Consider the following 18,122-nt stretch of genomic DNA (forward strand, 5'->3'; position numbering starts at 1 on the left):
AATCCAGTCACCACCAATTCACCAACAACTTCTCCTGGACCACCCTTATTGAAGCAACGACCATGAAAGCACACCAACACCTCTACTTCCTTGGAAGGCTTAGGAAATTTGGCATGATCCCTACAACTCTCACCAACTGTACAATTGTTGCTTTGCAAGATGACAATAAAGGTTGATTGATTGATTCTACAGATGCACCATATAAAGCATTTTATCAGGACGCATCAGAGCTCCATTTGGGAACAGCTCCAATCAGTAAGAAATTGCAGCAAATTGTGGACCATCACACAAACTAACCTCCTTTCTATTGATTCAATTTATACCTCACGCTGCCTCAGCAAGACCAGCAGCATCATCAAGGACGAGTTGCACCCAGGCCACTCCCTCTTCTCCCCTCTCTCATCAGCCAAAAGATATAGAAGTGTGAAAACGCACATCACCAGATTCCGGAACAGTTTCTTCCCCGCTGTTATCAGGCAACTGAATCATCCTACTCACAACCAGAGAGCAGTGCTTGACTCCTATCTACCTCTTTGGTGCCCCTCGGAATATCCTTGATTGGACTTTGCTGGCGTTACCTTACACTAAACATTATTCCCTTGTCATGTGTCTATACACTGTAAATGGATCGATTGTAATCATGTATTGCCTTTCTGCTGACTGGTGAGCATGAAAAAAAGCGTTTCACTGTACCTCAGTACATGTGACAATAAACTAAACGGAAACTGAACTGAGAGTTCAGCATGTTGTTTAATTCCTAATGCAGGAATTCTGTGTGCATTTTGTCCCCAGTAGGTTAATTGTAAAATTATGTGCATGCTTACCTACTTTATTGTTCTTTCCCTCCGTTACACCATGGCCTGATGATTGATGCTTGGATTTTGCACTACTTTCTTGCAACTGATGGCCATTTATTTTGCTAACTGAAATTGTCTTATAATTCTTGTGAGGTGGGCTTAAATCATCTTCCATCATTTTACCAGTGCTCTTCCATTCTTTTATTGTTACATATATGGATCCAGCTATCATCATGGTAATGAAAAGAGCAACAACAAATCTGCTTAGAAAAAAAGAGATTATAAGAAACAGCCTGCATATAAACACAAAAATGTGTGATATTAATTGATAATATATTGAATATGTCTATTACATACATACAAATGCCAACAAAAACATCAATGTAAGGAGTATTATTTTGGCAGTGAACACTTTTCACCCTGTACGTAGCATTGGCACTAATGAACGATAGAATTTGTGAAGGACCTATGAAAGACTTGTTCTTGTACGTGAAAATTCCTGAAAATAAAACAAAAGGCAGTATTAAAAACTACTGATTGATTCTGACTATTTTTTTAAATCGTAAACCATAACTGGCTTTATTTGGTAGGAAACTAGACAACAATAACCCACAGAGTGTACCAGCCTGCTGCATAAATTTACTATGTGTAGGAAGATACTGCAGATGCTGGTTTAAACCAAAGATAGACACAAAAAGCTGGAGTAACTCAACGGGACAGGCAGCATCTCTGAAGAGAAGGAATGGGTGACGTTTCAGGTCGAGACCCTTCTTCAGACTAGTTAGGAACCGGGGAAATGAGACGCTGAGAGATGTAGAGAGATAAAGAACCATGAATGAAAGATATGCAAAAAAGTGACAATGATAAAGTAAACAGGCCATTGTTAGCTGTTAGTTGGGTGAAAACAAGAAGCTGGTGCGACTTGGGTGGGGGAGGGTTGGAGAGAGAGGGAATGCCGGGGCTACCCGAAGTTAGAGCTGTTCCTCTAAGTTGCGTTTAGCCTCACTCTGACAATGCAGGAGATCTAAGACAGAAAGGTCAGTGTGGGAATGGGAAGAAGAATTAAAGTGTTTAGCAACCAGGAGATCAGGTAGGTTCAGGTGGAATTACTAGCCTGCTATAAGTGTCCCATTTGAAAATATGAGAGTTGTAGGGGACATGCAAAACTACAGAGACTAAAAAGGTTACAGGTTTGATCCCATGCCTGTGCTTTGATTAAACTTACTGTTCCTGGGTTAGGAAGGAATGTAACAAGGGATTTCAAGAGTTAGATTTAGCTCTTAGGGCTAAAGGAATCAAGGGATATGAGGGAAAAGCAAGAATGGGGCACTGAATTTAGATGATCAGCTCTTTAAAGTATTTAGCAAATTTGGAGATGACACAAAGCTGGGTGGCAGTGGGAACTGTGAGGAGGATGCTATGAGGATGCAGGGTGACTTGGACAGGTTGGGTGAGTGGGCAGATGCATGGCAGATGCAGTTTAATGGGGATAAGTGTGAGGTTATCCACTTTGGTGGCAAAAACAGGAAGGCAGATTATTATCTAAATGGAGTCAAGTTGGGAAAAGGGGAAGTACAATGGGATTTGGGGGTCCTTGTTCATCAGTCAATGAAAGTAAGCATGCAGGTACAGCAGGCAGTGAAGAATGGTGGCCTTCATAACAAGAGGAGTTGAGTATAGGAGCAAAGAGATCCTTCTGCAGTTGGACAGGGCCCTAGTGAGAACACACCTGGAGTATTGTGTGCAGTTTTGGTCTCCCAATTTGAGGGAGAGCATTCTTGCCATTGAGGGAGTGCAGCATAGGTTCACCAGGTTAATTCCCGGGATGGTGGGACTGTCATATGTTGATAGAATGGAGCGGCTGGGTTTGTATACTCGGGAATTTAGAAGGATGAGAGGATATCTTATTGAAACATATAAGATTATTAATGGTTTGGACACGCTGGCGGCAGGAAACATGTTCTCGATGTTGGGGGAGTCCAGAACCAGGGGCCACAGTCTAAGAATAAGGGGTACTCCATTTAGAATGGAGATGAGGAAAAACTTTTTCACACAGAGAGTTGTGAGTCTGTGAAATTCTCTGCCTCAGAGGGCAGTGGAGGCCGGTTCTCTGGAAACTTGCAGTATAGAGCTGGAAAGAGTGCAGGGAAGTTTTATAAGGATGTTTTATGTTGAGGGTCCCAGCTATAAGGAGATGTTGGGCAGCCTAGGACGTTATTCCTTGGAGGGCAGGAGGATGAGGAGTGATCTTATACAGGTGTCAGAGGTTACGGGGAGAAGGCAGGAGAATGTGGTTAGGCGGGAGGTAGGTCAGCCATAAATGAATGCCGAAGTAGACTTGCTGGGCCAAATGGCCTAATTCTACTTCTATTTCATATGATCTTATGATCTTATAGAGATAAATGCTCATGACGGGAATGGGTAGGGTGAATGCAGAGTCGTTTACCCAGAGTACCAGTAGTTGAATTAAGAACCAGAGAGACAGAAGTTTAAGGTAAGAGGGGGAAAATTTGATAAGAAACTGCGAGGCAATGTTTTCACACAGAGGGTCGTGGGTATATGGAACAAGCTGCCAGAGGGAGTAGTTGACAGGTACTATAATAACATTTATTATTTATTTATTTTTAATACATTTTTATTGGATTTAATAACATTTAAAAGACACTTCGACAGGGACATGGAAACTAATGGTTTAGAAAGATATGAGCCAAATGCAGGCAGGTGGAACTAGTATCGATGGGGCATCAGTCAGCATGGACAAGTTGGGCCGAAGGGCCTGTTTCCGTTCTGTATGAGTCGATGACTAAGATAATTCTCCAAACAATCTCTCTACCTTGTAACACCCAATTGTCTAAATATCAACTAATGACTGTCCTTTTAAAAAGGTCTTCCTAAGTGATTCCTTCCCAGCTTTAAGCAATCCAAAATGTGGACTAGGGAGATTCGATGTTGCAATTTATTAATGTGATCTAGAAAGACAAACTCGTTATTGAAGACTTTATTTTCTACTCAACACTATCGCTTCACTGATCCAGTCCGATAAGCAACAAAAATGTGCATGATTTCCTTCAGTTGACCTATTGTTGTGTACACTTGGGTGTTCCCAAACCCTTGGTCTACCAACATGCCTCTAAACTGTTATGGGCTTAAATTAGCAGATTGGAGTCATAAGGAACTGCAGATGCTGGAATCTTGCTTAGAACACAAAGTGCTGGAGTAACTCAGCAGATCAGCCGGCATCTTTGCAGGACATGGATAGGGATCCTTTCAGATCGGAAACATTCTTCAGTGAAGAAGAGCTACTCCACTTACTCCAGTACTCTGTGTTTTTCTTTAAGTAAGCACAATGTCTTTCTGCTCTAAGAGACCATGTACTCTCCACCAAGTTGGCAGAAACTCGCCTGCTGGGAACATTTCAGCTACTTGCTTTGGAGTTTCTTAAGTACAACGATAATTTTCAATATTTCCAACTGAAATTTAAAAAAATGTCCATTTTCACATTTCATGTAAGGTAGGCAGAACCGAAGGGCACTCCCTTTAGCCTTACTATATAAAGACCTAGCTATTACCAAGGCTCATATGCAAAAGCTTTGTATAAGCCACCATGTGTGGCCAGGAGAAGGGGAGCCAAACTCCCATGCGAATAAACAACTTTGGAGGTGGGGAAAAAAGAAAATGAAAGATAACAAAAATAAAAAACTATATGTATATAAATAGCCCACAATAGGACAGTTTATCACTGATCTAGTTCCTTTATTTGCTCAATATCAAAACTGAGTTTAGTCAGAACTTGATTGATTGGATTATCATAACACCTATGCTTCTATGCAGCTTTCCATCTAGCAGGTTAATAACTAAATGTGAATGGAATAGAAGTTTTTCTGCCTCCTTCTCACCCACAAAGCAGCACACTGTCAATGCACTTTAACCAGGGATCAAACTAAGAAACCACAGAGCACAACGATAGCAGATGCCATGGAATGTTACATATGTATAATCTGTTATAACACTTTTACAATCTTACCAAGCCATTCAAGCATCAATATATCATCTTTCTTACAAGAACTGGGCACACAAATAGCAACAGTATATTCAATCTTGCCCTATTCAAAACAAAAGAGAAGTGTTATTGCTGAATCAGCTCTATGATACAAAAGGCAAACGTATCACTTTTTGTTCTGAGTTCATGCTGTACCTGTTGAATTGTGAATTTACAATACTGGCCACTAAAATTCCCAGAAGAAGCTTGAGCTGATGTACATTCACTATATGATCCCAATTGATCAACATTTCCATGTAGAATATTGCTGCCTTCCTTTCCAATGGAATCATACACTGAATTTCCCAAGAGAAAAAAAAGTATTCATTATTTGCCGAGACATTTTTAGACACGAGTTAGTTCAGAAATTAACAATCATTGTAAAGACATTTAAAACAATCATGGACAGGATACAATGAGTGTTGTCATGTTGTCTACATTTTTTTGTTGTTGTACAGCGAATGTGGCAATGAGGAAAATTATCTAGACATTTTAGCTAAATGATATCAGGAAGCTGGGACAGGTTACCCTGGAGAAAGGGAGATTCAAAACAATAATAATATTAATAACAACAGGTTATTATATGCTACAATGCTGATAATATTCACAGTATTGAGCCCCCAACTATCATCATAACTTCACTGAAACCTAATGATTTCTAGACAAGGAATATTAAACCATCCTCCCAGAAAATTGAGGGATATTATAATTATGATTGCCATAAACCTCAAAGTTTTGTCTTCAAACATAGAAGAATTTTTCCAAAAGGTTCAAATTTATTCATTTGTGGGATATCGTTGTCAGTCGCAAGACTCCTTTTAATGTCCTTTTTTTTCTCCTTCCACCCCTTCCCTACCTGGGCCCTTCTGTCTCTCATCCGTAACCCACCTCAGACCACCTATCGGCCCCTGATCCACTACTGCCCTCTCTCGTCTTAATACATAGAACACGGTTCGGCGGGCGGCACGGTGGCACAGCGGTAGTTGCTGCCTTACAGTGCTTGCATTGCCGGAGACCTGGGTTTAATCCCGACCACGGGTGCTGTCTGTACGATGTTTCTACATTCTCCCCTTGACCGCGTGGGTTTTCTCCGAGATCTCAGGGGGCAGGATACTGTATGCTGTATGCTCATGGGGCAGGATGCTATAAGCAGGAAATTAGGGATGTGTATAGCAACGGTACAGCTGGTATCATGTGTGACTAATCTACATATATATTAGGCCAACCAAATTGGTAACAGTGCTGAGGAGGAGGATTCCTGGAATGTATACGAGATGGGTTTTTAAACAAATATTTGTAGAGGAACTGACTAGAGGGCAGGCCATCCTAGACTGGGTGTTGTGTAATGAGGAAAGATTAGTTAGTGATCCTGTTGTGCAAGGCCCCTTGTGCAACAGTGGTGGTGGAATTCTGCATTAGGATGGGGAGTGACACGGTTAATTCAGAGACTAGGGTCCTGAACTTGAATAAATGAGATTTTGAAAGTATGAGATGGGAATTGACAATAAAGTCGAATTGAATTGAAATTGAATTGAATTGGCTGGGATAAACTGGCAAATTATACTTAAAGGGTTGACAGTGGAGAAGCAATGGTGAAGATTTAAAGACCGCATGGATGAACTCCAGAAATTGTTCCTACCTGTCTGGGGAAAAAATAAAACTGGGAAGGCAGCTCAACCGTGGCTGATGAAGGAAGACAAGGATAGAGTTAAATACATGGAAGAGGCATATACATTGGCCAGAAGAAGCGGCAAACCAGAGGACTGGGAGACATTTAGAACTTAACAGAGGAGGATAAAGGGGTTAATTAAGAGGGGGGGGGGGGGGGAAGAGCATGAAAGAACGCTTATGGGGAATATAAAAACTGACTGTAAAGGTTTCTTTATATATGTAAATAGGAAAAGATTAGTGAAGACAAATGTAGGTCCCTAACAATCAGAAACAGATTAATTTATAATGGGAAACAAGGAAATGGCAGAACATTACTTTGGTTCTGTCTTCACTAAGGAAAACACAAACAATCTCCCGGAAATACTAGGGGACTAGTGGGAGGGAGGAGCTAAAGGGAATCCACATTAGTCAGAAAATGGTGTTAGGTAAACTGTAGGGACTGAAGGCAGATAAATCCCCAGGGCCTGATGGTCTGCATACCGGAGTACTCAAGGAGATGGCCCTAGAAATTGTAGATGCATTGGTGATCATTTTCCAATGTTCTCTTGACTCTGGATCAGTTCCTGTGGACTGGAGGGTAGTCAATGTAACTCCACTTTTTAAGAAAGGAGGGAGAGGGAAAACGGAGAATTATAGACCAGTTAACCTTACATTGGTAAGGTTATGGAAAGATGCTGGAGTCGATTATTAAAGATATAATAGCAGCGCATTTGGAAAGCAGTGACAGAATCAGTCAAAATCAGCATGGATTTATGAAGGGGAAATTATGCTGGACTAATCTTTTGGAATTTATTGAGGATGTGACAAGTGGAATGGATAAGGGAGAGCCAGTGGATGTGGTGTATCTGGACTTTCAATAAGCCTTTGTAAAGATCCCACACAAGAGATTAGTGTGCTAAATTTGTATTGGGGGTAGGGTATTGACATGGATAGAGAACTGGTTGGCAGACAGGAAGCAAAGAGTAGGAATACAGGGGTCCTTTTCAGAATGGCAGGCAGTGACTAGTGGGGTGCCGCAAGGCTCGGTGCTGGGACCCCAGTTGTATACAATATTTATTAACGATTTAGACGAGGGAATTAAATGTATCATCTCTAATTTTGCGGATGACACTAAGCTGGGTTGCAGTGTGAGCTACGTGGAGGATGCTATGAGGATGCAGAGTGACTTTGATAGGTTGGGTGAGTGGGCAGAAGCATGGCAGATGCAGTATAATGTGGATAAATGTGAGGTTATCCACTTTGGTGGCAAGAACAGGATGGTAGATTATTATCAGAATGGTGTCAGATTAGGAGAAAGGGAGGTGCAGCGAGACCTGGGTGTGCATGTACATCAGTCACTGAAAGTAAGCATGCAGGTACAGCAGGCAGTGAAGAAAGCTAATGGCATGTAGGCCTTCATTGCGAATTGATTTGAGTTTAGGAGGAAGGAGGTCCTTCTGTAGTTGTACAGGGCCCTGGTGAGACCACACCTGGAGTATTGTGTACAATTTTGGCCTCCTAATTTGAGGAAGGACTTTATTGCTATTGAGGAAGTGCTGCAAAGGTTCATTCAGTTAATTCTGGGATGAAGGGACTGACATATGATGAAAGAATGAGCCGACTGGGCTCATTCCATTCTATTCCTTCCTTCTTATTTCCATTTATTTTGAGATGCCAACTTTAATTGCACCCAATATACAATAGAAAATCCACTTTTTCTCATTTTAATTCCCCATCATCCCCATGATTTTGTAATTATATTTCATATGATTGCTCAGCCTGTAAATCCACGCCCTTGTGCATTTGAAATATTAGCTCCAACATCACACAATATTTTTAGGTTAAAGGAAGCATTTACAGTACTTACTCAATAAGGCATACTCTTCTGGAGTTTCAGACTGAAGGTCCTCAAGAAATTCAATGCTGTCTTCCAGGCACTTCGAAGAGATATTTCGATCTAAAGTTCTACCTCGTACCAGTGACAGCATAAAGAAAATCCAAACTGCTCGCATTTTTGCTACCTGGTGAATCTTCCAATGCTGCCCCTTGGATTTATACATGTTCACATGAACGTTTGTGATGTCACTTCAGATCAGGTCCTAATGATGCTATAAAAATGGTACGTCAAAAGAACCATACTTACACCATGGAAAATTTAAAGCATGTAATTGGTTAGATTCAACGGTGAACATGACATAAATTGAAACTCACGCTGAACATCTTTTCCACTGAAAGATACGTATGTCCATCAGATCTATTTCCTCCCTGAGTGTACAATAATCATAACATCTTTTCAGGTACAATACTGATTTCCTTCATCTTTGTCATGGTCATTACTTGTGAAAGCAGATTTATTCACATTGGTTCAGACCTCGTTACGAACTGGTTTCCACTGACGACAATCCTAGTAAGCAGTATCCAGAGGGCAAACAGTCAACGAGCAATTAAATATAGTTTGGAAACATGATTTTGCAAGGAAATAATATTTGGAAAAAACAAATTAAAATAAATTGAATTCAATTGCACCAAATTTAAAAAAATTATTTTAATAAGTTCACCAAACTTGTCAAAATTATTCACACCTAATTGGTCCTTTCAAAATAGAATAATTATTATTACACAGGCAAATTTAATTGCTCAATGAGAATTTTTGTGTCTAAGTATTCAATAGAATTCAATGGCCTGCTGTGGTGTTTACCCAGTAATTTCATTTCGGAGTCACGTGAGTGACTACGTGAAGAAGGCCGTCAACCCGCATGTCGTTTTGTCGTTCAAACTTGTTTGCAGATTCGCTACAAGTTCCTGAACGATAAATATGGACAAAATGAAGACTAGGAGACCCGGAGCGAGACCCGCTACAGAAGACCGCGGGGCCGCAGATAGCGGGGGACCGCCAACTTCACCACCCCAGTCGCTGACGCTAATACCAGCGACTGCAGACTTGGTGACTCTGCAGAGCACCGTGGCTACCCCAAGGGTGGGAAAGCCAAGCAGAAGTCTGTAAGGCCTATAGACTCAGATGAGTCAGGCCAGGAGGGTGCAACTCCCACTATGGGTAGCGTCGCCGGATGGAGCACCTCATGGAGAGGATGCTCCATCATGACACACTCCTTATCATGACACAGCCAGGAGGCACCACACACCCATCAATTATCCATCTTTAAATGTACTGGCTGTCAATAGCTCGATATGGAACCATCTGGGTGAAACCATCAGAAACCAGGAGGTAAAACTCCAAAAAATCCTGGGCCTGCTGGCCTCAGGTATCACAGCGTTTGCAAGGACTGTGGATAAAGTTCCTTTATTGGGGAACCAACAAGATGCGCTTGCTTTACTATGCAACGCGCAATTCGAAATTAATTGTCATTGGAAAAATGCCATCAGGCCCACCCTCAATCCTAAATTTGCAGGGTTGTGTAAATCAAGCAACGTACAGCCGCCTAACTACCTATTTGGGGAAAACCTACCCAAACAGGTTAAAGACCTCGATGATGAGATGAAAGACTTGGGATTAATCCCGGCTTTATCAACCAGCAGAGCCACGGTTTTCCGGCGGCAACATCCTACGCCTCTACCAGCAGCACTCGTTTCTCTGAAGCTGGTAGCAGCATGAGGCCCGACCTCTATGAGCCAAATTCTTTTTTAGAGTATGGCCAAGGCCGGCCCTCCTCCAAGATGCGCATCTGGAACACCCCAGCAGTTCCACCTCCCAGAGCTCGGGGACGGGAATTCATGCCACAAAGCCACTGTTAACCATAAAGGTAGGTGGATATGGGGTTTAGAACATAAGGGTGTGCATCACTCACATGTAGGGGAAATTATCACAAGGGTTTGGTATTTAAGCCAAAATTCAGTAATATAACTGAATGTTTTATTGGCACCACTCAAGTCTGTTGTGCGGTATAGAATTTCAATATAGTCAATTCTGAAAAATCACATCTGCTGTGGTGACTAAAATAAGATGCATCACCAGTTCTTTGAGTACACTCAGCATTGATGGGTGCACATTATGAGTTAAACATTTATTGCGGGAAGAGGCATGTTCAGCTTAATTTAGGATTACCACATCGGTGGTATAAGTTATCACTTCGAAATCTAGGCCATATTCTATATTGTTGGCTATATAAAAATGTCACTGGTATGACAGACACGATATGGTGTTGGACGCCGGGATAGCAAAGGACTTCAGTAAGGCCTTTGACAAGGTTCCTCACGGAAGGTTGGTTAAGAAGGTTCAATTGTTGGGTATTAATGGTGGAGTAGCAAGATGGATTCAACAGTGGCTGAATGGGAGATGCCAGAGAGTAATGGTGGATGGTTGTTTGTCAAGTTGGAGGCCAGTGACTAGTGGGGTGCCACAGGGATCTGTGTTGGGTCCACTGTTGTTTGTCATGTACATCAATGATCTGGATGATGGTGTGGTAAATTGGATTCGTAAGTATGCAGATGATACTAAGATAGGTGGGGTTGTGGATAATGAAGTAGATTTTCACAGTCTACAGAGAGATTTATGCCAATTGGAAGAGTGGGCTGAAAGATGGCAGATGGAGTTTAATGCTGATAAGTGTGAGGTGGCAGGACAAATCAAAATAGGACGTACATGGTAAATGGTAGGGAATTGAAGAATGCAGGTGAACAGAGGGATCTGGGAATAACTGTGCACAGTTCCCTGAAAGTGGAATCTCATGTAGATAGGGTGGTAAAGAAAGCTTTTGGTGTGCTGGCCTTTATAAATCAGAGCATTGAGTATAGAAGTTGGGATGTAATGTTAAAATTGTACAAGGCATTGGTGAGGCCAATTCTGGAGTATGGTGTACAATTTTGGTCGCCTAATTATAGGAAGGATGTCAACAAAATAGAGAGAGTACAGAGGAGATTTACTAGAATGTTGCCTGGGTTTCAGCAACTAAGTTACAGAGAAAGGTTGAACAAGTTAGGGCTTTATTCTTTGGAGCGCAGAAGGTTAAGGGGGGACTTGATAGAGGTCTTTAAAATGATGAGAGGGATAGACAGAGTTGACGTGGATAAGCTTTTCCCACTGAGAGTAGGGAAGATTCAAACAAGGGGACATGACTTGAGAATTAAGGGACAGAAGTTTAGGGGTAACATGAGGGGGAACTTCTTTACTCAGAGAATGGTAGCTGTGTGGCATGAGCTTCCAGTGAAGGTGGTGGAGGCAGGTTCGTTTTTATCATTTAAAAATAAATTGGATAGTTATATGGACGGGAAAGGAATGGAGGGTTATGGTCTGAGCGCAGGTATATGGGACTAGGGGAGAATACGTGTTCGGCATGGACTAGAAGGGTCGAGATGGCCTGTTTCCGTGCTGTAAATTGTTATATGGTTATATGGTTATATGGTAATTCAGTAACGCACAGAATAAAAAGTAAACCACATGTTCTATGAACATCATCGACCGGTATGAACACCAGATATTGTACTTCACATGTACAAGGCCCACGGACAGTGGCGGTGGATGTATTTCCCGCTACATTGGGCAAGGATGAGTTTTATGTTTTTCCTCATACCGCCTCAACTATCTATACTCGCTAGATTTTTTTTGTGTTTTTTTTTTGTATTCAATTTATTGTCATTATCTCATAAGAGACAACGAAATGGATTTTCCTTACAATCAAGTAACATAAAAATAAATAATAAATAAATAAAAACATATTTTTTTAAAGCACAAACACAGAAGTCCACTGACACAACATAACCCCACAGTGGCACCAAAGTTGAGGAAGGTACCATAAGTCCAGCCAGCCTCCCCGCCGATCTTCCCAGATGTTCACCCGTGGTCGGGGACCTCCCGAGCACCCGCAGTCGCCGCCACGGGGGCGGCCCGATGCTCAGGCCCTCACGCCGGGATGATGGAACGCCGACGCCGAACACCTGGAGTATTGCGTACAGTTTTGGTTTCCTAATCTGAGGAAAGACATTCTTGCCATAGAGGGAGTACAGAGAAGGTTCACCAGACTGATTCCTGGGATGGCAGGACTTTCATATGAAGAAAGACTGGATAGACTCGGCTTGTACTAGCTAGAATTTAGAAGATTGAGGGGGGATCTTATAACTTACAAAATTCTTAAGGGGTTGGACAGGCTAGATGCAGGAAGATTATTCCCAATGTTGGGGAAGTCCAGAACAAGGGGTCACAGTTTAAGGATAAGAGGGAAGTCTTTTAGGACCGAGATGAGAAAATCATTTTTACACACAGAGTGGTGAATCCGTGGAATTCTCTGCCACAAGGTAGTTGAGGCCAGTTCATTGGCTAGATTTAAGAGGGAGTTAGATGTGGCACTTGTGGCTAAAGGGATCAGGGGGTATGGAGAGAAGGCAGGTATGGGATATTGATTTGAGTGATCAGCCATGAATCAGCAGGCTTGAATTGCCGAATGGCTGAATGGCCTACTCCTGCACCTATTTTCTATGATTTTATGTTTCTATCAAGCGAGACCCTGTCGCTAGCCTCCTGGTGCTACCAGATTGGCCGACAGAAGCCATGTGCTATACTGGGAAGATCAGCTTTTTATGGCCATCCCTAAAGGCAGTAGTCTGCTTTCCACCTTGAAAACATCCTCTCCATAACCAAATTAATTATTGATTTAAAGAGTCTGAGAAGACCTTTTCTGGGGTTTGGATTGACTGAACGCACGTTGGATGTACTCACTGCAGCCTGGAGAGACAGTACGAATATACAATATATTTCTCATATTAGGAAATGGGAAGAGTACTGCTCACTATCCAATATATCTTATGACTCAGCACACATAACCGATGTGTTGGAGTTTCTCTCTAAATTGTTCTTTAAAGAAAAATTGAGTTATAGTGCTATTGCATCCGTGTAGTGCATCCGTGGATAACAAGGGAAATCAGGGATAGTATCAAAACAAAAGATGAAGCGTACAAATTAGTCAGAAAAAGCAGCCTACCAGAGGACTGGGAGAAATTCAGAGACCAGCAGAGGAGGACAAAGGGCTTAATTAGGAAAGTGAAAATAGATTATGAAAGAAAACTGGCAGGGAACATAAAAACTGACTGCAAAAGCTTTTACAGATATGTGAAGAGAAAAAGATAAGTTAAAACAAATGTAGGTCCCTTGCAGTCAGAAACGGGTGAATTGATCATGGGGTACAAGGACATGGAAAACCAATTGTATAATTACTTTGGTTCTGTCTTCACTAAGGAAGACATAAATAATCTGCCGGAAATAGCAGGGGACTGGGGGTCAAATGAGATGGAGAAACTGAGTGAAATCCAGGTTAGCCGGGAAGTGGTATTAGGTAAATTGAATGGATTAAAGGCCGATAAATCCCCAGGGCCAGATAGGCTGCATCCCAGAGTACTTAAGGAAGTAGCCCCAGAAATAGTGGATGCATTAGTGATAAATTTTCAAAACTCTTTAGATTCTGGAGTAGTTCCTGAGGATTGGCAAGTGGCTAATGTAACACCACTTTTTCAAAAGGGAGGGAGAGAGAAAACGGGGAATTACAGACCAGTTAGTCTAACGTCGGTAGTGGGGAAACTGCTAGAATCAGTTATTAAAGATGGGATAGCAGCACATTTGGAAAGTGGTGAAATCATTGGACAAAGATTTATGAAGGGTAAATCATGTCTGACGAATCTTATAGAATTTTTCGAGGATGTAACTAGTAGAGTGGATAAGGGAGAACCAGTGGATGTGTTATATCTGGACTTTCAGAAGGCTTTCGACAAGGTCCCACATAAGAGATTAGTGTACAAATTTAAAGCACACGGTATTGGGGGTTCAGTATTGATGTGGATAGAGAACTGGCTGGCAGACAGGAAGCAAAGAGTAGGAGTAAACGGATCCTTTTCACAATGGCAGGCAGTGACTAGTGGGGTACCGCAAGACTCAGTTCTGGGACCCCAGCTATTTACGATATATATTAATGATTTGGACGAGGGAATTGAATGCAACATCTCCAAGTTTGCGGATGACACAAAGCTGGGGGGCAGTTTTAGCTGTGTGGAGGATGCTAGGAGGCTGCAAGGTGACTTCGATAGGCTGGGTGAGTGGGCAAATGCATGGCAGATGCAGTATAATGTGGATACATGTGAGGTTAACCACTTTTGTGGCTAAAACAGCAAAGTAGATTTTTTTCTGAATGGTGGCCGATTAGGAAAGGGGGAGATGCAACGAGACCTGGTTGTCATGGTACACCAGTCATTAAAAGTAGGCATGCAGGTGCAGCAGGCAGTGAAGAAGGCGAATGGTATGTTAGCATTCATAGCGAAAAGATTTGAGTATAGGAGCAGGGAGGTTCTACTGCAGTTGCACAGGTTTTTGCTGAGACCACACCTGGCGTATTGCGTACAGTTCTGGTCTCCTAATCTGAGGAAGGACATTCTTGCCATAGAGGGAGTACAGAGAAGGTTCACCAGATTGATTCCTGGGATGTCAGGACTTTCATATGAAGAAAGGCTGGATAGATTTGGTTTGTACTCGCTAGAATTTAGAAGGTTGAGGGGGGATCTTATAGAAACTTACAAAATTCTTAAGGGGTTGTACAGGCTAGATGCAGGAAGATTGTTCCCGATGTTGGGGAAGTCCAGAACAAGGGGTCACAGTTTAAGGATAAGGGGGAAATCTTTTAGGACCGAGATGAGGAAAACTTTTTTCACACAGAGAGTGGTGAATCTCTGGAATTCTCTCCCGCAGAAGGTAGTTGAGGCCAGTTCATTGGCTATATTTAAGAGGGAGTTAGATGTGGCCCTTATGGCTAAAGGGATCAGGGGTTATGGAGAGAAGGCAGGTACAGGATACTGAGTTGGATGATCAGCCATGATCATATTGAATGGCGGTGCAGGCTCGAAGGGCCGAATGGCCTACTCCTGCACCTATTTTCTATGTTTCTATGTTTCTATTAACTGTGCCAGAAGTGCACTATCGGCATATTTGGGACCACGATCAGGACAACAATCTGTGGGGTCACACCCACTAGTGTCTAGGTTCATGAAGGGCGTCTTCAACATGAAACCCCCTAGGCCCAGATATACGGAAATTTGGGATGTAGGCATAGTATTAACACTGCTCCGCCGGTGGGCCTGACCCAGCTCACGTATAAAGTAGTGATGCTCATGGCTCTGGTGTCAGCTCAGCGGGCCCAGTCATTACACAAGCTGCAAATGGATAGTATGGTCATGTCTGCCTACAGTATCACGTTTTACGTGTATGACCGAGTTAAGCAAAGCAGACCAGGTACCTCCGGCCTCAAGCTTCTTTTTGCAGCTTACCCCTTGGACAACCGGCTCTGTGAGGTAACACACCTACGACTATATATTCAGGTCACCAAGAGCCTCAGGGGTTCGGAACAAGCATTGTTTATTAGTTTTAAGAAACCTCACAACAAGGTTTCGGTTCAGACCATTTCCAGGTGGCTGAAACAGGTGCTGACATACGCAGGAGTTGATACTGACTATTTTAAATCTCACTCCACCAGGGCAGCATCTACAACAGCAGCGAGGACAATGGACGTCCCGCTAGACCAGATCCTAGCAACCGCAGGATGGTCAGGAGAATGTACTTTTCAGGCTTTCTATCATAAACCAGTCACCAGACCAAGGGCCTTTGCCGAAACCGTTTTAAGTTCTGTTTAGTAGTTTCCCTGGATAAGAGGATCTGCTATTTGTTATGATTTGTCCATTAAAAGCTTCAGGGTGTTCTCAAAAATTGACGTGTCTGAATGCATTTACCTCTTATCCTTGGTCAACCTACACAGTGCGTGGCTTGGACTTGAGTCCACGGCATGAAAGCTCAGAGCTTCAAAGTCTTCACGTAGTCACTCATGTGACTCCGAAATGAAATAGTAAGATTAAACAAGAACTTACTGGTTTGAAGTTTTATCTTTATTTTATGAGGCGTTACGATGAGGGATTACGTGCCCCCCCCCCCCCCCCCCCGCTCCCAACCCCTCATAAAAGATCAGCTGGTATTCTAGTCTCTCGTATCTTACTATTTTTCATTTCAACAACTGTAATCTGTGCTTTCACACCGCTGCTTTAAAGGTTGACGCGCACGCGGGTTGACGTCCTTCTTCACGTAATCCCGCATAAAATAAAGATCAAACTTCAAACCGGTAAGTTTTCGTTTAATCTTACTATTAAATACATAGGCATTTGTATAGTAAGTGAGATTGAATTATAATTTTGATGCTTGCCAAGCACCTCTTATAATTGACAACTTATTAGTAAGAGTATTAAATAAGCTTTAGTGTTCCTGAAAAGATAAATAAAAGTCCATATAGCAGCTACAATGTGCAACAACACACATATATATGGAGACCCGAGGAACTGCAGATGGTGGTTTACCAAAGAAACACTATGTTTTGAAGTAACTCTGCCTCAGGCAGCATCTGTGGAGGACATGGATAGGCGACGATTTAGGTCGGGACCCTTCTTCAGAGTGTAAGTAGTGAGGGGGGTGGGGGAGGCTGGGAACATGAGAAAGCCATGCAAATGATAGGTGGATTGCAGGCAAGAGAAGTTGGCATATGGGTGGAAAATGTCTGGAGGTCAAATGAGCATCTGCAGCCTCTTGTGCCTCCAGTTGAAGTTTAATGTGGACAACTGTATAAGGTGTTGCAATTTAGGAGGTCAAATGTAAGAGAAGAATATGCAGTATATGACAGGACTGATATGCACAGACATGTTGGAGCACATTTCCATAACTCCCTGAAAATGGCAACACAGTTAAATAGGGTGGGCGGTAAAGAAGGCGTATGCTATATTTGTCTTCATTGTTTGAGGTGTCGAAACTGTCTTGGTCTTGTGTTGTACATGTATAACATTTTGGTTGTGGCCACTTTTAGAGTATTGCAGTTCTGGTCATTGCATTGCATAAGTGGAGACTGTAGGAGCCATTTAGGTTTAGGGGAGCTACTGTTGGCATATATTATTATTTTGTCCAGATATTTCTTGCAGAATTATTTTGAACACTTGGGGGCGGGTACTTGATACTTTGTACGACCTTACAATTAGCTACCAAACGTACACTACTTCTATCCTACATACCAGAAGCCAATAATGATCCCTACAAATCTGCAGGTAGACAACAAAATTGCTGGAGAAACTCAGCGGGTGAGGCAGTATCTATGGAGCAAAGGAAATAGGCAATGTTTTGGGTCGAGACCCCTCTGTCTCAAGGTACAACACATGTTTTTTAAAGTTCACTAACAGCATTCATCTGCATGGTGTTACAGTAAGCTAGCAGTTACTCAGACTAATTACTTAAGCAGATTTCTGATAATATAAACAACATAGTAGGCAGAGCTTCTACTAACAAGCACTACAATTGGTTAGTAAGAAGTAAACAATCTAATCTTTCCTTCTAGAAACAAAATTAAGCATTGATATGTTGGCTAAATAATACAGTAGCCGAATCGCTAATAACGCATATGGGGAAGTATAGATGGTTACACAAAATCTCCGTATCTAAGGGGTGGCCTGCTGACCCGTCCGGTGCGTGTGCGGTATAAATCCGTGTCTCCTCCTTTCACCAGTGACGTGACCGGGGACGGAACCAGAGACCTGCCGAGTGGAGGTGGTGAAATAGGCGAGCTGGGTGCTGAACGCCATGGAGAGGCCGCGGGGGACACAGTCTGTGGTTGTTGAGC

At 42.4% G+C, this 18,122-nt stretch overlaps 1 protein-coding gene across 1 annotated transcript in view; it reads right to left on the reverse strand.

Moving 5' to 3' along the window:
* The window catches only part of LOC116984677 (O-acyltransferase like protein-like), a 43,888-nt gene extending 35,342 nt beyond the window's left edge, over nucleotides 1–8,546 (reverse strand). Inside the window, exons 1-5 of the mRNA XM_033039010.1 lie at nucleotides 8,354–8,546; nucleotides 4,993–5,132; nucleotides 4,822–4,900; nucleotides 1,155–1,296; nucleotides 825–1,057 (exon numbers count right to left, since the gene is read on the reverse strand). Of these exons, the coding sequence (XP_032894901.1) occupies nucleotides 825–1,057; nucleotides 1,155–1,296; nucleotides 4,822–4,900; nucleotides 4,993–5,132; nucleotides 8,354–8,546 (787 nt within the window). The remainder of the gene's footprint in view (nucleotides 1–824; nucleotides 1,058–1,154; nucleotides 1,297–4,821; nucleotides 4,901–4,992; nucleotides 5,133–8,353) is intronic.
* Between the last annotated feature and the right edge of the window lie 9,576 nt (nucleotides 8,547–18,122).

This window comes from Amblyraja radiata, chromosome 1, assembly GCF_010909765.2.
Source record: "Amblyraja radiata isolate CabotCenter1 chromosome 1, sAmbRad1.1.pri, whole genome shotgun sequence".
Classification (NCBI taxonomy): domain Eukaryota; kingdom Metazoa; phylum Chordata; class Chondrichthyes; order Rajiformes; family Rajidae; genus Amblyraja; species Amblyraja radiata.